Source organism: Erinaceus europaeus, chromosome 12 (assembly GCF_950295315.1).
Source record: "Erinaceus europaeus chromosome 12, mEriEur2.1, whole genome shotgun sequence".
Classification (NCBI taxonomy): Eukaryota; Metazoa; Chordata; class Mammalia; order Eulipotyphla; family Erinaceidae; genus Erinaceus; species Erinaceus europaeus.
In genome coordinates, this window is record NC_080173.1 from 32,583,753 (window position 1) to 32,604,475 (window position 20,723).

Sequence of the window (20,723 nt, forward strand, 5' to 3'; positions counted from 1 at the left end):
AATATCAGTAAGTCATAAAAAAAAAAGAAGAAGAAAGAATGACAATGCTAAATAGCTTATTCTAGAAGAAATCTACAAGTAATTTCTTTGTCTAAGTATTATCCTAATTATCATTTCAAAAATTAAGAAATAAAATGCACTTTCTTCCTTGCCTCCCACTAGAAAAGATTATGTTATATCTCACACATAGTCTTTTCCAGAAAAGACACTAGACTGAAATTAACAAATCTCCCTAAAAGGTCAGCATACTGGATGCCAGGCCAAGAAGAACACCAAATGTCTCAGAATGCCCTCAGCCCACCATAATGCACTGAGCAGACCGTTGTCCACAGCTGCATCAGAGATCATAAACAGGATGTCTTAGCAAGGAAGTGCCTGCCAGGGGTTAACAATAGTCACCACCCCCGCTGGAAATCTGAGGCAGTCTGCACATAGCCTAAGGAGAAATGATTCAGCAGTCAGATGACCTAAGCTCCTGCCGCCTGTCCCACACCATACACACACACTGCTGACAGGGAACCTAGGTGAGACTCTGGTGTGCTAGGCCTGATTCCTCATCTGAAAAATGGAACTACAATCCTTTCTTGGTCTCATTCAGCTGAAATCAGAAAGCAACAAACTGATAATTTTCCATCAGAGAAAGCAGCAGTGTTTCTTAAAGTCTTGGATTCTGGGGTAGGAAAAGATGGTTCTAAACAAATGAAGCACAAAGTAAAAACCACCTGTCAGAGGAAGCCTAGAGTGTCTTTCAGAATTAAACGCTCTTCATTCCCAGAACCTACCTCACAGTAATCTTCAAAAACAAAGGAAGAACTTGAACTCCAACACAAGTAGCACTTACCTCTACCATAAGCCCTGGCCTTTTTCGGGTTGAGTTTGGGTTTAAGAGGAGCCCCAGGTTTGAGCTTGGCTTTAGGGAACTGGGACAGGTAAGTCATCACTGAGTGCTCATCCACATCTGGGTGAATAATCTCTTCAGGAGTGATGACCTAGAATGATGATGAGGTAGATGAACACCACAGCACTTCACATTCCAACTATTAAGGTTTTTGCCTCTTAAACCAAGCACTGCAAATATTAAGAAACTGAGTCAGCTTCTCAGCTAAGTGGAATTACATTTAAGTGGTACACAGAAGGAAAGCAAATAAACTGGCACAATTTTGTAGATACCCTCAAAGGGCTCATCCTTTACCAAATCTTTACTCATCTATCCATTGTCTACATCTCTGTGAACTCAGCTAACAAAGAAAAAAAATGATAAAAACAAAAGTAGCACAATGGCATTATTTTTAGGTTTTGTGGGGGCCTTTTGGGTCATATGATTTACTATTACCTATTTTTATTTATTTATTTTTTATTTTATTTTTACCAGAGCACTGCTCAGCTCTGGCTTATAGTGGTGCAGGTGACTGAACCTGGGACTTAGGCATGAGAGTCTCTTTGCATAACCATTATGCTATCTACCCCCGTTGTCCATTTTTCTAAAGAACCATAATTAATGAGAGAAAACCAGAGCATCACACTGGCACATTTGATGCCAAGAATTCAACTCAGGACTTAATAATTAAGAGTCCAACCCTTTATCTGCTGTACCACAGTGATTATTAGATATGTGGTGTTGTAACAGAATGTTTGTGTCCTCCTAAAATTCTTATGCTGAAGCCTTAGTCTTCCCTCAGACTATTCCAAAGGAGGAACTTCCAAAAACTAAGTTGGTTGAGACAAGGCAAGGAGGATAGAGATCCCAAGAAGGGATTAGTGATTTTATAGGAGGGAAAAGAAAAACCAAGAGTTCTCTTTTTCAACATGAAAGACACAAGTAGAGGGCAAAAAGAAACCCTCACCAAGAGTCCACTTCAACTTGACCCAGGACCTCCCAATCCCCACACCTGAGAAATAAATGTCTATGTTTAAGTAACTCAGTTTACTATAGTTAACAGAACTAAGACAGGATGATATATTAGTAGCTATAAAAAAAGTGGGGTGGGGGGGCTGGGAAGACAGCATAATGACTATGCAAAAAGAATTTCATGTCTAAGGCTCTGAGGTCTTAGGTTCAATCCCCAACACAACCATAAGTCAGAGCTGAACAGTGTTCTGTTGTCTCTAAATAAATAAATAAATTTTAAAAGATGGGAAAGGCATAAATTTTTCTTGCTGCCCAGCTTAGGAAATAAATTAGTGAAGCTATTTATAACCCATGTTGGATAGGTGGCCTCCTAGAAGGTATGATCACAGTCTCTTAGTTCTATCACCTGACCCAGCTCTAAATCCCATGCTCCCTCTCCCTCTCCCCAGAAGTGAGCTAAGGAAGTGAGTTACAACTCCTCAGACAAATGAAAGCCCCTATCTTAGGAGCCAGGTTAACCAAATACACATGAAAGCTTCCCTCCATACTCCATGGTTATAAAGAAAAAAGAAAGGAAGAGAGGAAAAGAAAGAAAGAAAGAAAGAAAGAAAGAAAGAAAGAAAGAAAGAAAGAAAGAAAGGGGGGGGAAGGAAGGAAAAGAAAGAGAGGGAAGAAGAAAGAGAGAAAAGAAAAGAAGGAAAGTAAGCAGAAACCATTCTGATGGTTTGATTGTAACAACAAAATAGCCTTTTGGGTTTGAATAGCTTCCTACATTGTGTCCCATAAAATGTGGGCTGTGTGTGGATTTGGCATTTCTTTCAGGCAATTCCCTCAACAACTCCACAGTGCCAACATCACATGAATGTCAAAAGGAGATGGTTTTAGAGTCAGATGGAGATGAAAAATATACCACACCACTTCCTGAGGGTGGGAGAGCCGAGAAGGGGACCATGACGTAAAGTTATGATGCCAAAACCAAACCAAAGTAGCAAAAGTGCCTTTAAAAAAAACAACAACAACAAAAGACCACTCATGGGATTCTGTTTCAAAATACACTGAACTCAGCTCTGGATATCAACTTAAACCTGAACTGAACCTATAGTGAGGTCAACTGCCCTGTGGACTGGCTGCCCAGAACTTCTCTTGACTTAAGACTTCAAACATGGGATTCATGGTGCTTCATGGTCAGAAGGTATTCAGATTCCTTGGAAGCCACTGAGAAGACCAGACCTCAACTAAGTAATGTGGTTACTAGAGATGGTATCCAAGACATTTCTGGTTTCCAAGTTCCTTTTATAGGATTTTGGGCAATGAAATGTCTTTCACAGTTGCCATTGGTGGTAGGTTAGCCCAACTTAACTTTTGTTTTTAATGGTCTAAGTCCTATGACTTTCCCTAAGATACTGAGTTTTTGTTTTTTGTTTTATTTTGTCTATTTTTTAAACATGGGTAAAAAGTGGTCAAAGAGCTGTAGTGTCTTGGGGTTCAACCTAATCATTAAGGTCCCCATTCACGGTCTGGCATTCAATGACAATCTTAAAGATCTCTGGGATAGAAAGTTAGAAAAATTGCCATATATGACAAAACCTGAAAGTTTCTGGGTGATTACCAAGCACCTAAGTCAATGATGACTGATAATTATGTGTAAGTAGAGGAAGGTAGAAGAGAACCACAGGCAACAGGCAGGGTTCCATGGAGGCTACTGCTGAGTTCAGACTGTCTGGTGGACTGAAGGAGGCGTCCATAGAGTGCCAGAACAAGCTGGGGTGGGAATACCCCCAAGGAGCATGGCATGCTTGTGTACATACCTGTGGGACACCCAGCCAGTCATCTGCCTGCTGCATGGCTTCTCGTGCATTATCCACAGGCTTCTGAGGATCCCAGGATTCCCAGTCTGGGCACAAGCCTGTTGACGTAACAGAAAATATATTGTTAGCATTACCTTACTGACTCCGATGGAAGGCTGATTCTGAGTCCTCTTAAAGGAAGATCAAACTAAGCCTACTTGGTCTCTTAAGTCAGAGTAACTTCTTTCAAAAATCTTTTGTGAATCACATACTTTGTATCAAAGGGTACCCTGGAAATTATTTTGAGACTTCTCTATTCATCTTCTTGTTTAGTAAGGATTTATCGATTCTTTAAAGTCATGGTATAAAACTGTAAAACTGTTTGGACCTGTTGCCTTTCTGCAGGAGAGATTTTTATGATACGTCACACTCATACTCCGATCACAAAACATGTAGCATGAAATCCTCCTGGGTATTCTACAACTGAACTCTGGTATTTTCTATATGGAGACAATTATTGATGCCATAGACTAAAGACTCAATCACACAAGCCTTGCCTAAAAGGACAACTACAAGTCCAGGTTGTCATCTGTGCTTCTTACCTGGTTAAAGATCGAAGGTTCCTACAATACCTTCCTCAAATTGGATCATTTGCTTTAGTGACTCAGAGAACTCAAGAAAGAGTTTACTTACAGGATTACCCAGTTTATCATGAAAGTATACAATAGTTAGATGAAAGAAATACAAAGAACAAAATATAGAAGGGCACAGGGCTTTCATGTTCTCTGCAGTCAAATCACCCTCCTAAATATTCCAAGACCCTTAAAGTTCTAGAATTTATTTGATTTATTTATTTATTTGATAAGTCGAGATATTTTTGTGGCATGCTGCTTTTTCATTTGGGGGTCAAGGAGAGGGAGACCACAGCATCAGAGCTGCTCTTGCCCATGCTATCGCCCTCCCATGTGATGCCAAGACTTGAAACTGGGCCAGGAAGGCAACCTATCCATTGGGCCCTGGTTCAAGGATTTATGTATGTGTTTATTTATTATTGCCACTGGTGTTACAGCTGGAGATCTGTTCCAGTACTATGAATCCACTTGGACCCAGAAGCCATTTTTCCTTCCTTCTTTCTTCTTTCCTTCCCTCCTTCCTTCCTTCTATTTTATTGGACAGGACAGAGAGAAACTGAGAGAGGAGGAAAAGATAAGAGAGAGAGAAAGACACCTGCAAACCAGCTTTACCACTTGTGAAACATCCCTACTGCAGATGGAGAGCAGGGGCTCAAACCTGGGACCTTGAGCATGGTAATATATGCACTTAACTGGGTGCGCCACCGCCTGGCTCCTGGTTCAGGGATTTTTTTAATGAAGACTTTATTACCTGGTATAACTGACCGAATTATTAGTCATTAGTAATTAGCTCATTCTCCAATCCTGCTCCCTTTCCTGGAAGTCCAGAAGATGGGGCTTTAAAAAAAAAAAGCTTTTAAATCATGTGGTTGGTTTCCTTGGCAACTAACCCCCATCCTTTTTGGGCTTCCCAAAAGTCAACACATGAGCATACACTCAGGTGTGGTTGAAAGGGACTTGTGAATACTAAAAGCACCTTTATTGCTGTTCTTAATACTTAGGAAATCCCTAGGGTTTTATGAGTTCTGTGCGAGGAAAGGGGATGAAGAACAAATGTCTACTTCTTATTACAGATAATAATATCACAGTCCCACTCTGGGATATATCTGAAAAGACTATACTAGCATCCTGTATAATTAAAGAATCCACTGGCATGAGGGCCAAAACCTCTAATTATTTTTAAAACCTTTGTAAGCACAAATAAGTAAAAATCTCCAGGTTGGATGAGCTAGAGAGATGTATGCTAAGATGTATCTTTGACTAAAAGAAAGAAGGAAGGCACTGAAAAATGGAATACTGCTAATAAGTTTTTTGAGTTCTTTCTGTATAACACCAGCTTAGATGGGACTTTCATGCCTGAGGCACCCAACATTCCAGAATCAAAACCCAACACCACTAGAAGCCATAGTTTTAGCACAGCTCTGGTTAAAGAAGAAAAAAAAAGAGAGAGGGAGATCTAGAGTCAGTCCTCTTTCTTACCCATTCAACACTGGCCAGCCATGCTTAGCATATTGAGACTACTACCACACTGCGAAATGCTGATATGCTCAGCATATGCAAACATTCAGCAAATGGAGAATATGGTTATTAGAGCATATTTTATTTAAAAGAATTCCAGAGGTGCATATAAGCACAGATTCTGGTTCTTCTATTAAGTGTGTACCAGCAAACTGTACCCATCAATCTAAACGCTCCAGTGAGGATAATCACTACTCTAACATACACTCAACCACTCATAAAAGAGCCCATAAGGGTAGGAAAAAACTCCAACTGGATCATGACCAAGTGCTATTTCATAGCAATGCAAAAAGGACAGGGGTGGAGGTGGGAGCAATGAGCCATATATAGTCAGTCCAGTGGTCAATAAAAACGGGTACTTTCCACTCAGTTGCAAAGTTTAGATTTTCCTGCCAAGCCTTCTAAGAGAGCCACATGTTTCTGTTGAAAACAGTATGCAAAGAGACCCCAACTGTGGGAAGAGTAGAATTAGGAGTCTGGAAGCCTGCTTCAAGCACTAAGGATTTCATTGTGAATTTGGATGGATAACTGAATTTGAGGCTCAGACAAGTCGATAGACACACTTATAAGATCTGCCACTGAAAAGGTCAACACAATCATTTTTGGTTATTTGAGCTATCTTACAGTGGTACAGCCAGGAAACATGGTTGGTTTTTTTTTTTTTCCCTGTTTTTTGTTTGTTTGTTTTTGACACCAGGATTATTGCTGGTGCTTGGTCCCACACATAATGAATCCACCACTCCCAGTGGCCATGTTTTCCTTTCCCTCTTTTATTTGATAGTATTGAGAGAAATTAAGAGGGGAGGGAAAGATGCAGAGTGGCATCTGTAGTACTGCTTCACTGTTTGTAAAGCTGGCCCCTGCAGGTGGGGACTTGGACCCAGGTCCTTGCATTTGGTAACATGTGCCTCCGCCACGTGGCCCATGCAGATTTCTCAACCTAGCTTTCCCATCAAATATTAACAGAGTTAGGATCCACACAACACCCCCACCAGACCTCCCCCCAATAAATATACCAAAGAGACAGTTCAGGAGGCCACAGGCACTCACCCGGAGCACAGCTGTCCACCAGGGCCCCCAGAGCTTTGCCATCTTGCCAGTTCTGGTTAAAGTTGGTGATAGGCAAATAGGGGATCTTGTTCTGGATCCACCCCAACAACCTCTGTTTCGGCGTCTGCTTCTTGGCATCATCATCCCCTTCATCCTCCCACACAGGCATGGAGATGGAGTAATGGAGGATCAGGGTCCACACCAGGCCCAAGATGAGCTTCAGGTTCCCATCCACAATGGCTTTGCTATCTGGAGAGAGAGATAAAGCACAAGCATGAATCACAAAAAAAAAAAAAAAAGTCAATGAAGTCATGTTACAGAATCATCCTGAGTGATTTAAGAGCAAAAGAATACCATATTGGATAAAGTGTTGGACTCTCAAGCATTCAGGTCCAAATTCAATTCCTGGCATCATCATATATTCCAGAGTGATATACTGGTTCTCACTTTCCTCTCTTGCTCTCTCTCTCTCCCCTCTCTCTCTCATTAGTGAGCAAATAATTTTTTTTAATTTTTTAATCTTTTATTTATTTGTTGGATAGAGACAGTCAGTAATTGAGAGGGAAGGGGTGATAGAGAGGGAGAGAGACAGAGAGATACCTGCAACACTGCTTCACCACTTGTGAAGCTATCCCCCTGCAGGTGGGGACTGGGGGCTCGAACTTGGGTCCATGCGCACTGTAACATGTGCACTCAACCAGGTGCGCCATCACCTGGCCCCCAATGAACAAATAATTTTAAAAGTATAAAGCAAGGCTATCACTGGGGTTGGTGCCAGCACTATGAATCCACTGCTCCTGGAGGCTATTTTTCCTTTTTTGTTACCCTCGTTGTGGCTGTTGTTGTTATAACTACCGTTGTTGTTGTATAGGACAGAGAGAAATGGAGAGAGGAGGGGAAAAGATAGGAGGAGAGAAAGATAGACACCTGCAGACCTGCTTCACTGTTTGCAAAGCAACCCCCCTGTAGGTGGGGAACTGGGGACTTCAACCAGGATCCTTACACCAATCCTTGAGCTTTGCACCATGTGTGCTTGACCCACTATGCTACCACCCAGCCCCCAATATTTCCATTTTATAAACAAAAATTAAAAGAAAAAAAGTGGGGATGCCATGCTAGAATGTGCTTCAAAATACTCGAGGATGAAATAGATAAGCAAGAATCTGAGGTGGCACAGTGGCTAGAGCACTGGACTTGAGCACTTAAGATCCCAAATTCAATCTCTGGTCTCATTTGCCAGAGTGATGCTCTGGTTCTTTCATTTTCCTTTGCACCACCACCAGCCCCCCGCAACTGTGTTAACTGTGTTTTTTAAAAATTTATTTTTATTTTTAAAATTTTTATTTATTCCCTTTTGTTGCCCGTGTTGTTTTATTTTTGTAGTTATTATTGTTGTTATTGATGTTGTTGTTGTTAGATAGGATAGACAGAAATGGAGAGAGAAGGGGAAGACAGAGAGGGAGAGAGAAAGATAGACACCTACAGACCTGCTTCACCACCTGTGAAATGACCCCCCCCTGCAGGTGGGGAGCCGGAGGCTTGAACTGGGATCCTTACGCTGGTCCCTGTGCTTTGTGCCATGTGCGCTTAACCCGCTGAGCTACTGCCTGACTCCCTAAAGATTTATTTATGTAAGGGCTGGACAGTGGTGCACCTAACAGAGCACATGCATGCAGGGACCCAGGTTCAAGTGCCAGGACCCCATCTGCAGCAGGGAAACTTCACAAGCAGTAAAAGAGTACTACAGGTATCTCCCCTTACCTATCAATTTCTCTGTGTCTCTATCCAAAATAAGGGTTTTTTTTTTAAATGTGGGCTTTAAAAACTGTTGGGGAGTGGGCAGGAGCACAGCGGGTTAAGCGAAGGTGGCACAAAGAGCAAGGACCGGCGTAAGGATTCCGGTTTGAGCCCCCAGCTCCCCATCTGTAGGGGGGTCGTTTCACTGGTGGTGAAGCAGGTCTGCAGGTGTCTGTCTTTCTCTCCCCCTCTCTGTCTTCCCCTCCTCTCTCCATTTGTCTGTCCTATCTAACAACAATGACATCAATAACAACAATGATAATAACTACAATAAAACAACAAGGGCAACAAAAGGGAATAAATAAATAAATATTTTTTTAAAAAAAGACTTGGGGATGGGTGGTGGTGCACCTGGTTAAGCACACACATCATAGCATACAAGGACAAGGGTTTAAGCGCCCAGCTAGCCACCTACAGGAGGGAAATTTCATAAATGGTTTGGCAGTGTTACAAGTGTCTCTCTCCTCCACTTCCCCCTCCCTCTCAATTTATCTATCACTATCCAAAAGAAATACAATATTTCTTAAAATAAATTTTTATTTATTTATTTATTTATTTATTTATTTGTGAGAAAGAACCAGAGCATCACTCTGTCACATGCGGGCTGGGGCTAGAACTTAATACCTCATACCCAACAGGCCAGTATCCTATCTACCAGACAGACTCAATAAATATTTTTAAATGAAATTATAAAAATGATTAGAAAGATTTCAAAATGCTGTTGACTAATGTCATTTGGATCATGGTCACACACACACAAAATCATCATCCTACTGTCTCTACTTTTGGATTTGTAACTTTTCTTAATAAAATTTTTTTCAAATTAAAGGTCATTTCAGAAACATGGAAAGAAAAATAAAAAGCAAAAGAGGCAGATAGGGTATGTGTGCACAGATGTCTGTGTGCTTGCTGCTCTGGTTTTATATTATATCCTCTTGGGGGAGTCGGGCTGTAGCGCAGCGGGTTAAGCCCAGGTGGCGCAAAGCACAAGGACCGGCATAAGGATCCCGGTTCGAACCCCGGCTCCCCACCTGCAGGGGAGTCGCTTCACAGGCGGTGAAGCAGGTCTGCAGGTGTCTATCTTTCTCTCCTCCTCTCTGTCTTCCCCTTCTCTCCCCCCATTTCTGTCTGTCCTATCCAACAATGACAACAACAATAATAACTACAACAATAAAACAAGGGCAACAAAAGGGAATAAATAAATATTATATCCTCTTGAATTTTTTCTTTTCACTAATCATCATGTTCTTTTTTTTTCCCTGATATTTCTTTATTATTATTATTATTTATTTCCTTATTGGGAGGTTAATGATTAACAGTCAACAGTAAAATACAATAGCTTGTACATGCATAACATTTCTCAGTTTTCCACATAATTCAACCCCCACTAGATCCTCTTCTGCCATTATGTTCCAGGACATGAATCAGAGTCTTTTACTTTAGTGCAATACACCAACTCCCGTCCAAATTCAGCTTAGTGTTTCCTCATGGGAAAAAAAAGTTTCTGGGGGCTGGGTGGTGGCACACCTGGTTGAGAACACGTGCAAGGACCAGGGTTCGAGCCCCCAGTCCCCACCTGCAGAAAGAAAGCTTTGCAAGTGATAAAGCAGTGTTGCAGGTGTTTCTGTCTCTCTCCCTATCAACCAACCCCCTTCCCTCTCGATTTCTGGCTGTCTCTGTCCAGTAAATAAAGATAATAAAAAGGGAAGGAATGAAGGAAGGAAGGAAGGAAGGAAGGAAGGAAGGAAGGAAGGAAGGAAGGAAGGAAGGAAGGAAGGAATGGAGGAAAGGAGGGAGGGAGGGAGGGAGGGAGGGAGGGAGGGAGGGAGGGAGGGAGGAAGGAAGGAAGGAAGGAAGGAATGGAGGAAAGGAGGGAGGGAGGGAGGGAGGGAGGGAGGGAGGGAGGAAGGAAGGAAGGAAGGAAGGAAGGAAGGAAGGAAGGAAGGGAAAGAAGGAAGGAAAGGAAGGCAGGGAGGGAGGGAGGAAGGAAATGTTTAACCCAATCTACAGGTTTAAGAGACTAGTTTCTCCTAAGTCCCACCAGCACTGAGTGTTATCAATCACTTTTATTTCTGCTGCACTGACAAGTCAGTTAACTGTAAGAGAAAGTCCTTCATAGTTAAAGCAGAGCCCAGCTGGGCAAAGTCTATGTTGCCAGAAGGATGTGTGGGTGGCTAAAGTCCTGTGTTCCCTGTCTAATCCTGCAGCAATTTAACAGCGCATCCGGCCCTTGCCAGCACTCGTACTACCACTGCTCCCCACTTTCCACTCCCACTGGTTTCTCTGTCTCTGTCCTTCCAATCTCCATCTACACCTTAGATATGTGTGAGAGAAAAGGGTGTCAGAGGACCACTCACCATTGCATGTGGTGCCAGTGATGAAACCCAGGACCTCATGCATGTACTGAGCCACTTTTAAAATTTAAACATGATCTTTAACTCACACACTCTATTTTTTAAATGTTTCCTCTTTATTTGGTTTTGATTTAACACTGAAATCTTTCTTTTAATCCTTTATTTTTTTATTACTGGATAGAGGCAGCAAGAAATTGAGAGGGAAGGGGAAGATAGAGAGGGAGAGAGACACCTGCAGCCCTGCTTCATCACTTGTGAAGCTTTCATCCTGCAGGTGGGGACCAGGGGCTTAAAACCCAGGGCCTTGTGCATTGTAATGTGTGCATTTAACCAGGTGTGCCACCACCTGGCCCCTCTGTCTGTCTGTCTATCTCTCTTTCCCTACCAGAAAACTACTCAGCTCTGGCTTGTGGTGGTGCAGGTGACTAAACCTGACATGAGAGTCTCTACATAACCATTATGCTACCTCCCCCACCCATCTTCCTCTCTTGACGTCCTACGCCCTTTCCCTACCACATATTCTCTGGAGCAAACCCCCAGTCTAGCAGGACTTCAAGCTAAACAATACACTCATCATGGTGGGTGTGCATGTGCCAGCTTCCTTTACTCAAGGGGAAAAAAAGAAGCCTTCAAAAGGGTGGAGAGTTTGGGTTAGGTGACTGCTGCCTGGGATAATGGCAGTGGCCTAGCCCACAACACAGCTCCATCTCTTGCACGAGGAGAGATTTCAACAGGCCAGAAATCTCACTCAGTTTCAGGCCTTGTGTGCAAAGCTCACTTTGACCGGCTATGTGTTAAATGCTTTTTCAAATGCAAGCTGGCCAGTTTTGCTCATAAATCAAAACGTGAAACCCACAGGCTCTATTTTTACCCAGCTTATATGTGGTCTAAAGGAATGAGACATTGAGTCCTTTTTCAAAAAGGTGGGGGGGTATGACCCAGTTAAAGTCAGAGCCAAATTTCTGAAACATACAAAGCCCAGAACTCCTGTTTCCAATGAATTCAAGGTGGGTGTTCAAACAGAGAAGCCCCGTTAAGGTTTTACTGGGATATGTGATACCTTCATTCTGTTTGTCTGGGAAGTGGTAGGAATGGCAGTCCTCACTCCAAAAGCAATTTTGACAGGTGAAGGTTCAAATGCTTCACCGAGCTCTTGGAATAATAAAAAAAAAAAAGGGCTGTGTGCCCCAAAAGACCTACCCCTTCTGCCCCAAGCCCCATCCATGAAACAGGAGACTCCCAGAACCCTGGAAATGAAATGCGACCGGGCTGATGTCTGGCCATCACCACAGATTACAGAATTTTCAGAGTGTGCTCTCTGCTATTTATGTGGACTATAAACACAGAGCAGAAATGCAGCGCAAAGAAAAGGTCAGGCCCACTGGAAGCCTCCCAAGCAGGATCCCACCTTAGTGGGAATTACTAAGAAACTTCTTTCAGAGACACAGTGCATTCACACCCACCATGCCTGCCCAGCCTCCCAGAATCTGCTTAGATTGCTGGTGGGTTGGAAGCAAGCCACAAGCTTTTCCTCCCCAAATCCAGCCAATCACAGCTCCCACATTACTGGCCTCAGCTCTGTTCGACACTGACCCGCAAACCACACACACCTTCTGGAACTACTTAAAATTATCCTGGATTGCTAAATTGAGAGCAGTAGTCTTCTTCTTCCCCATTCACCCCCTCTTTTCTTTTCTTTTAAATAGCTAGAATGTTCATTTGAGCTAGTAAATTCTAGGATGGAATGTGCTCATGTCAGTACATCAGTCCTCTGGGCCATTTCACTAGAGCATTTTGGAACGGGGGCCTTTCCAGAGGTGGGCATCAGCTATTTTTAGGGAATCTGAGGAGGCATCTTGGAATTATCATCTTTGTGGACAAGTTCCCCAAAGGCCACCTCTCTGTAGTCATCTCAGCTGTGCTCCACACAACTATTTCAACCTTCTCTCCTTGCTGTTATCCATTAACTTGGGGTGGGGTAGGGTGGGGTGAAGTGGGGTGGGGTGGGGTGAGGTGGGGAGGCCTGGACGGGATACTGTGTCATCCAGTGGCCACAGTGCAGCTAGCTGCTGGGCCAGAAACAGCCACAAGTAACTGCAGAAAATTAGGGAGGGGTCATGGCTTCAGAACAACTCTTTCTAGTGTGCTTAGGGACAAGTCGACAAGGCCACAAGACAGCCATCTGAGCCACAGGCTGAACTACCCCAGGCTCTGATCTCTGCCTTCTTGTCCCTGCTGGTCAAGTGTGCTTGCAAGTATAAGCTCTGTTAGATCTACCACACTTTGAACAACTTACCCATCCATGCCAACCTTATTCCTCCTTATCTTCTAAGAGGGGATGATTATAGGTACCACCTCCACAGGTGTGAGTTAGAGTGTGCCAAGAATTAAGCACAATACCTGGCATATAGCAGGTGTTTAGTATTATCTCCCTCCCTCCACCAATCATGCACCTACCATGTCAGCACCTGTCATGTACCAGACACACTGCCCTAGAGCCACCAGCCCAGAAGCTACAATCCCAGCGTTATATGGATACACAGGAAGGAAAGTGCAATGTGAATTAACAGGAGGATGAGATGTTCCACCTGTCCCTTCTCTGAGCCAAACAATGCATCTAAAGGGCTCTGAGCCTCTGAAGTCCCTGATTCCCTATGCTACAAGAGAAAGCAGACCAACAAAAGTGTGTGAGCCCAGGAGATGAAAGGCCTGTCCAAGAGGGCACTTCTGGGCTTGGCTGTTTAGGAGACCAACATAGAGAGGAACCAAGAACTACTGAGGACATGTGGTGGGGCTGTGGTACAAAGTGTAGTCCACATCAGCCCTGACAGCTCAGTTTTAGCTGGTCCAGGTTTGGCCTCTATCTGGACCCTGCCCTCTTAGACTGGCTCATGTCTCTTAGACACTCAGGTCTGCAAAACTAGAACAGTTACTCTGTTAAACACCCCCACTTCCCAATGCAGTGTGCCTGCCTCTTTAAGTGCTCCTACAACAGAACTTAAATAAGCCTCCAGCCTTTGGAGCCAGAAACGGAAGCTGCTCCAGACTGTGGCTTGAACCTGGGTCCTTGCACATTGTAACACATGCACTCTGCTGGATGTGCCACTGTCTGGCACTCTCTGCTGGAGGCTCTCTCCCAGTCTTCCTGTCACAGCAGTTTAACATTTAACAAGACTGTGGTGACCTGAAGTCACATGGGCCCGTTTCTACTAAAGAGAGCAGACACAGACTACAAGCAAGAGTGGCCAGGGGCAAGGGGGTCACCTGGATGTCTCAGTTTTCCCTGCTGAAAAAACTCTTCGTGATTAGCAAGGAACAATTTAACAACTTTTACACACTGCCATGCTAGGATTCAGATGTTAGGGTTAGGGTTAGGATGGAAGATTCATGTGAAAGTCGTTGTTGTTTCCCCTACTTCACTGGGGCTTCACTGCTCTGGGTCAACTTTTTCAGACAGACAGATAGAGAGACCAGAGCACTGAAGTTTTCTTGAGGTGGTGGGGACCTGATACAAAGGTACAAACCTAGATTAACACATAAGAAAGTAAGAGTTCTATCTAGGTGAGCTAGATAGAACTAGATAGAACTAGATAGATAGGTGAGCCAAGGAAGACTTTTTTTTTTCTTTTATTTGATAGGACAGAGATTAGTAGAGAGGGAAGGGGAGGAAAGGGGAGGGGGAAGAGATACCTATAGCACTGTTCCACTATTTGTGAAGTTTCCCCAGCAGGTGGGGACCAGGGATTTGAACCCAGGTCCCCGTGCATAGTTAACATGTGTGTTCTACCAGGTACACCACTATCCAGCCCCAGGAAGACTTCTTTATGTATCATACAAGAGATGATACAATAGATATGGGATGCCCTTTTACTATGTTGAGGACTCTGAGGCTCTGTCTAAATCCAGAAAGACTGTAAAATGGGTTGCCAGTGTTTTCCTAGAACAAGGCAAGGGCAGTGGAGATCCAGCAAGGGCAGTGCCTGGGAGTAGTAGCCAGGCTTTCTCTGTGACAGAAACAAGGAGGCATTCCCAGGTCCCCAGTTTGAGATTCCTACTAAAGGCCATAACACATTTCTTATGCATAGACTCAGATTTCAGAGTACTACTTTGACAGCTCTTCCTTCTGTTCCCCTCCTTGTTGGAAAATTCTTGCCTGAACTCATTGGAATAGATTGTTTTAAAACAAACCTTTTGGGTCGGGAAGTACAGCAATAGCTAAAACACTGGACTCAGCTGCACAAGGTCCTGAATTCAAGCCCTGACATCACATATGCCACAGTGAGGCTATGGTTCTCTCTCTCTCCATTTCTCGTGTTAATAATAAAAATATTTTTAATTTAAAAATACACTTTGGGCTGGAGAGATAACATGACAGTTATACAAAAAAAAAAAAATTGCATGCCCATGGTTCCAATGTCCCAGGTTCAAATCCCACCAACATCATAAACCAGAGTTGAGCAGTGCTCTGGTAAAAATAAATAAACAAATAATAAACCTTATAATCCTTCAGATACTGGGTACCACTAGAGGCATATCACATCATAACTGATATCAAGGACCCTATTTCTGGTTAAAAGGCACCCCTTAGTGACCAGGAAACAGCTCAGGCTGGTAGAGTACCAGACTAGCATGCCTAAGGTTCCTGGCTCAATTCCCAGCATCATATGTACCAGAATAGTGTTTAGTTTGTCTGTCTCTCTCTTACATGAAACACATTCTCACTCTACCTCATCTGAAATAAATGAAGTGGTGCACCTGCTTGACTGTACACATTACCATGCCCGAGGATCTAGGTTCAAGCCCCAACTTCCCATCACAAGAGGTGAAACAGGTCTGCAGGTGCCTTTCTCTTTTCTCTCCATCTCTTATCCCCCTTTCCCCTCTCATTTTCTCTCTGACTTATTAAATAAAATAGAAAGAAAGAAAGGGGGGAGGGGGGGGAAGGGAAAATGGCTGCTGAGAGCAGTGGGTTCAAAGTGCCAGCACCAAGCCCCAGCAATAACCCTGGTGACAATAAATAAAAATGGAGGCATCCTTTATTTAACAACTACCTTTTCATTACCAGCAGACTTTCTTTTTATTCAACATAAAGTTTTGTTTGAAAAGAGGGGTTTTTTTAATCACTTTTAAAATTTGCTTTTTCTTCAGTCACAAAGTTACACTGACTCAATGAATGGGTATATCAAGGAACCTAAAATACAGTAAACCCTCTTTCCACTCATTACTACCAGAAAAGCCTTAAAAATTAAGACACAGAGCAGAGAGATAGCTTACGGGACAAGATGCCTGCCTTGCCATGTTTGAATCCCAACACCGTGAGAGGTGCTTCAGCATCCAGGGAAGCTCTGGGGTCTGGGGTCTCTCCCCTGTCCCCACCCCACCCCCCATACACACACACTTTTTTCCTCCCTCTCCTTCTCTTTTTCTGTCTTTACCTCTCTCTGTTTTTTTAAAGTTAGAACAACACTCTTGACTTGTTAGGGATAATATATATATTTCCTCCCCCTCCCCCCCAGATCACCACTCAGCTCTGGTTTATGATAATGAAGGGACTGAACCAGGAACCTCTGAGCTTCAAACATGAAAATCATTTTGCATAACCGTTATACTATCTCTCCAGGTTTAGAAAACATTTAAAAGGGACTGGGTGATGGCACACCTGGTTGAGCGCACATGTTACAGTGTACAAGGACCCAGGTTTAAGCCCCAGGTCCCCACCTGCAGAGGGAAAGCTTTGCAAGTGGTGAAGCAGGGCTGTAGGTGTCTCTCTTTCTCTCTCCCCATCTCCCCTACCCTCTAGATTTCTAGCGGTCTCTATCCAATAAATAAAGATAATATAAAAAAAAAACATTTAAAAAGAAAGAAGGGATCAGGGGAATGTCAGTGGGTAAAGCACATGCCTGTCCATGCCCTGGATTCAGTCCCAGCACCCCATGGAAGCAGCATGGACAGTACTAAAGGAACTCCAAGGATGTTGGAACCTGTGCTCTGGTATTTCTCCCTCCCTCTCTCTGCATCTGCCTACAAACAGAATTTAAAAATTTATCCAGGGAAGTAGTTCAGCTGTATGTGAGCTGCCCATGTGAGGCCTTGCCTGAGCTCATTCCCCAGCACAAAGAAAGTAAAACTGAATTAAAATACAGGAGTAAAAAGGAAGAACAGCTTCAGGAAGATTAGCTCAGTGGTTATCCACAGAACTTGCATGCCCAGGCCATGGGTATGATACCTGACAGTGTACACACCACAGACAGTGGTGTTCCAAGCCTACACACACACACACACACACACACACATACACACACACACACACACACACTTTCTCTCTCTAAAATAAATAAACCTTTTCTTTAAATTTTTTTAAATGAAAGATACTCACAACCTGTCATCAAAGCAGAGCATTCATACAGGTCTCTGCACTAGTCATTCTGTTGCTTCCCTAGCTTTCTGAGCAACGAGCAGGACAGGGGCCTCAGGGACCCTCTCACATCCCACCCCCAGACTGGGTAGCAAGTCCAGGAGCACAGAGTCTAGCAATCAAGAGGCCAGGGAAGCACAGTGTGAGCTCTGGAGGCTTCAGCATGACTGTGTCTGACCCACACTCACAGCCCCCATCCACCACTGCTCTGAGCACACATCCAGCTGAAATAATAAACGCTGGCTGTGAATGAAGGTTCTCGTGACCTTCCAATTCCAGCCCAGCCGGTATGTGGCAAGGCCACCCTATCTGAACCTGGCTTACTGACTACCCTATGCACGGCTGCTCAGCCCTTAGAGAGGTCCCGGAGGAAGAGAGTGAGGCCATGAGAAGGAAGCCTGGGGACGTCTTCCTGGGCACCTCTTTTCTTCCTTCACAGCACCCACAAAACACTGGCCTCTCTCTTTCAGCTTCTTTCCTGAGCCACGTGCAGGTAACATTCACAGCAGACCTAGAAGGGTGGCTTTAGTGGTTCAACCCGTTTTACAGATAAGAAAATAGAAGCTAAGAAACCTATGAGAAGTAGTATACATAGGGCCAAGGAGGTGACACTATGACTAGTGTACTGGACTTTACTTAAGTATGAGGCACTGAGTTTCAACCCCGGCACTGTATCAGAATGAAGCTCTGGTTCCCTCTTCTCTCTCTCTCTCATAAATAAATCTTGAAATAAAAAGTGACATATAGGCCAGCTGGTGATGCATCCAGTAGAGCACACATGTTATAATGTGCAGGGACCTGGGTTCAAGCTCCCTCCCCAATCCCCACCTGTAGGGGGGAAGCGTCACTAGTGGTAAAGCAGGGATGCAGGTGTCTCTCTTTCTCTCTCCCTCTCTATCTCTCCCTTTCCCTCTCAACTCCTCGTTCATAAATAAATAAATTAAATAGAATAAATAAAAAGGGATATACAGGGGGTTGGGCGGTGGCACAGCAGGTTAAGTGCACATGACGTGAAGCACAAGGACCAGTATAAGGATCCCAGTTTGAGCCCCTAGCTCCCCACCTGCAGGGGAGTCACTTCATAGGTGGTGAAGCAGGTCTGCAGGTGTCTATCTTTCTCTCCCCTCTCTGTGTTCCCCTCCTCTCTCGATTTCTCTCAGTTCTATCCAACAATGATGACAGTAACAATAATAATAACAACAACTATAAACAACTAAGGCAACAAGGGGGGGGGATATACACGGAGAGCCTCAATGCAAACCCACTTCCCACTGATGCTGCCAAAACCCAAACTCAGACATCCCCCTTCTACTCTGTGTACAAACTATCAAGACGGTCCCAGGAGGAGACTGCAGTTATGACTTCTGTAGAGGAGGACTCCTCCCAGGCTCCCTGGCTAGTAATAGCTGTGCTGGGGAAGTAAACTCAGGCAGGCCTCACAGTGGTCCCAATTACACCCAGTGTAGCTATTCTGCAAAGGTTCTGAGAACCAGGCTGAGAGAGAGCTCTGCAAGCAGGGTGTATGTATACCTTGCCAAGCATATAGCCCAGATTTGAGCCCCAGAATCACAATGGAGTTGGTACATCACTGTCTAGCAGCCAGGAATGAAATCATACAGACATGAGGCCCTGGCCTTTCCTTGAAGGAAAAAATGAGGAAGGACCCAGTTCAATCCCTGGTCCTACCTGCAGGAGGAAAGCTTCCTGAGTACTGCAGGAGGGAGGGAGGGAGGGAAAGAGGGAAGAAGGCTGGGGGGGAGAAAGAGAGAGAATCTCTATCTCCCCCTTCTTGTCTCTGTTTAAAAAACAATAAGGAAAGGAAAGGGAAAAGGGAAGGAAAGGAAAGGAAAGGAAAGGGAAAAGGGAAAAGGGAAAAGGGAAAAGGGAAAAGGGAAAAGGGAAAAGGGAAAAGGGAAAAGGGAAAAGGGAAAAGGGAAAAGGGAAAAGGGAAAAGGGAAAAAGGGAAGGGAAGGGAAGGGAAGGGAAGGGAAGGGAAGGGAAGGGAAGGGAAGGGAAGGGAAGGGAAGGGAAGGGAAGGGAAGGGAAAGATTCTGGGAGAACCATGTGAACAGGCAGCACAGGAAGTGATAATACAAGGTGTGAGTGGTGCAAGAGGTGTCAGACCTGGACTGGTTTAGTCCCCTGTCTCAGTCACAACTGGCTCAGCTTCTACTGCACCTGTGAGACCTAATGAGATCCTAATGTCCCAGCTGTCCCTGCGTCTGGAAGATGTACACACCCCACTGCTCAGCATGGAGATTTGCTTTAACTGACCCAAACTCAACTTGACAACAGGAACGAGTGTCCCAGTACAAATGAGGGCTCAATTTGCTCTATTCATCAGTTTATTCTGTTCTTCCAACAAATATTTCCTAATGTCTGCTGAGTGTCAGGTTCCAAGCTGGACACAAATTATTCTATTAATTAAAAAAAAGTTCAGCTGGATTTAAAGTACCCCACAGAAAGATGACAATATGATCATAATGAAAACCGGTGCCAGGGGTGGGGGTGGCAAGATATAAAAGATTTTTTAAGAAAACAAAACACTTTTCACCTTTCTTCTCTCCAAGCCAGGCTGTTTCCAAGGGATTTTTATTTTACCTTTTATAACTAAAAGTAAAAGCAAAAGAATAATGTGTTGAATAGGAAAGGGATTCATCATCCAGGGCAACTCAGAAAAGTTGAAGCTTGTTTTAAGATCAGATCAAGGTAGCCTTCTTGGTTGGAAAGGAGAGAGATCAGTCTGCATTTGAGCCTCGTAACTCACCTCCTATTACAACCCATCTAAGCCTGTGATGGAAATGGGCAGTCTGCCCAAACAGTGTGAGGTCATAAAAGAAAAAAAAATCTCAGTTTAAAGTCTTGAGTAGGAACCGAACTGAAGGAAATTGCAAATAGTTAAGAATTGTTGGTATACCATGAACACCAGAATGTGGGGGGTAAGAGGGGGAATAGAGAGGGGAGTTCTCAATGGGCAGAGATAGACTGCACTCCAGCTTTTACCTGTACCCAAACTTTTTGGACAGTTCCTCCCTATACCAAGTAGATAATTGGAGGCTTGAATTTGAACCCCCAAATTTGGACTTATTTTTTATTGCCACCAGGATTATTGCTGGGGTCCTATGCCTGCATGAAAAATCCCAATAGCCCTTTTTCCCCTTATACAGTTATAGGACAGAGAAATTGAGAGGAAAAGAGGAGACAGAAAGGAAGAGAAAAAGAGACAGCACTGCCTTCACCATTTCTGAAGCTTCTCTCCTGCAGATTAGAACCAGGAACTTGAACTTGGGTCCCTGTGCATGGTAACTTGTATACTCAAGT

At 43.9% G+C, this 20,723-nt stretch overlaps 1 protein-coding gene across 5 annotated transcripts in view; it reads right to left on the reverse strand.

Annotated features, from left to right (window-relative positions):
* The window catches only part of FLNB (filamin B), a 196,956-nt gene that overhangs the window by 87,450 nt on the left and 88,783 nt on the right, over positions 1-20,723 (reverse strand). For all 5 annotated transcript variants that reach the window (XM_060203030.1, XM_007521188.3, XM_007521190.3 and 2 more), the window contains exons 2-4: positions 6,837-7,085; positions 3,658-3,755; positions 842-989 (exon numbers count right to left, since the gene is read on the reverse strand). In XM_060203030.1, coding sequence (XP_060059013.1) covers positions 842-989; positions 3,658-3,755; positions 6,837-7,005 — 415 coding nt within the window. In that variant the 5' untranslated portion in view covers positions 7,006-7,085. The remainder of the gene's footprint in view (positions 1-841; positions 990-3,657; positions 3,756-6,836; positions 7,086-20,723) is intronic.